This window comes from Trypanosoma theileri, assembly GCF_002087225.1.
Source record: "Trypanosoma theileri isolate Edinburgh chromosome Unknown TM35_Tth_143_V1, whole genome shotgun sequence".
Taxonomy (NCBI): domain Eukaryota; phylum Euglenozoa; class Kinetoplastea; order Trypanosomatida; family Trypanosomatidae; genus Trypanosoma; species Trypanosoma theileri.
The window spans coordinates 5,578-6,785 of record NW_021639985.1 but is presented as its reverse complement, the minus strand read 5'-3'; the positions used below and the strand labels follow the sequence as shown (position 1 = coordinate 6,785).

General features: G+C 47.3%; 1 protein-coding gene across 1 annotated transcript; it reads right to left on the bottom strand.

The window, feature by feature from the left end:
• Positions 1–410: 410 nt before the first annotated feature.
• On the bottom strand, positions 411–1,199 carry TM35_001431000 (putative ABC transporter; the record flags this gene model as incomplete). The annotated part of the gene is made up of 1 exon (XM_029031893.1): positions 411–1,199. One exon carries the CDS (start codon positions 1,197–1,199, stop codon positions 411–413), a length of 789 nt encoding a protein of 262 aa, XP_028876813.1.
• Positions 1,200–1,208: the final 9 nt, after the last annotated feature.

Sequence of the window (1,208 nt, the reverse complement as noted above, 5' to 3'; positions counted from 1 at the left end):
TTATTTCCGTAAGTTTTTTTCTTCTTTTAGTTTGATCACAAATGAGTAGAATCGCTCGGATAAGACTACACAGTGTGACACATTTATCATTTGTTTTAAAACATGTACGTATATACACGGGGGATGGAAAAGAAAAAACGCTAGCACATAATTAAAAAATAACCGATAAAAACAATGGGATCAAGAAACGCTCGTTAAGGTTTACTATCATAAATAAAACAAAACCAAAAAACTCACATCTTCTTTTTACCCCTTTTCCGTCTTTTTCATTTTTTAATATTTTTTACCTTCGTTTTTGACGTCAGAAAGAGAGAAATATGGAAAAAGAAAAAGAAAAGGAGTAAATTACATACTCTCTCACTCTCTTGTATATCTTCACTTTAGTATTTCCCTTCATTCCTCATCATTTCTTATAGAAGATCTTCCATTTGTTGCGAATGTTCTTCCTGGTGTGTCTCATCCTCCTCTGCCCCTTCACTAATGCGCAGAAAGACCTGTTCGATGCTTGTCTGTGAAACGGCGTAGTCGGCGATGCCCACTTCCTCGCGGTGGCGCTCGAGTTCACCAAACGCCTCCGACAGCCGCGTGCCTGCGGGGAGTGCGTACGTGTAGCGATGGCCTCGCACCTCATCCAACTGCGCGGCGGGGAAACTCCGTTGAATGAAGGCATCCACCTCCTCACGTGGCACATTCTCATGTGTGCGAATTGTCATTTCAAATCCACTGCCGTACTTATTCTTGAGATGTGTCTTGTTGCCAATGCAGCGCAGGGTGCCGTCCACCATGATGGCCACACGGTGGGCGAGTGCCTCCACTTCCTCCAAGTGGTGTGTTGTCAAGACCACAGCGCAGTTGCTCGCGATGGACTGCACAGCCGTCCAGAGACCACGGCGGGCCACAGGGTCCATCCCGGCGGAGGGTTCATCCAAAAAGACAACACGCGGGCCGCCAATCAACGCAAGCGCAACAGACAACTTACGGCGATTGCCGCCACTCAACGCAGAAGCACGGGTCTTGGCGTATGATGTGAGTTCACACAACTGCATGAGTTCCTCCACCACCGTCGCACGCTGCGCTTGAACAACACCACGAATGCCAGCGTAGAGCTGAAGGTGTTCCCGCACTGTAAGAAGATCAAGCAGCGCATCAAACTGTGGACAGTAACCAATGAAACGTAATGCTTCTCGTGATTCACGCATAGTGTCCTT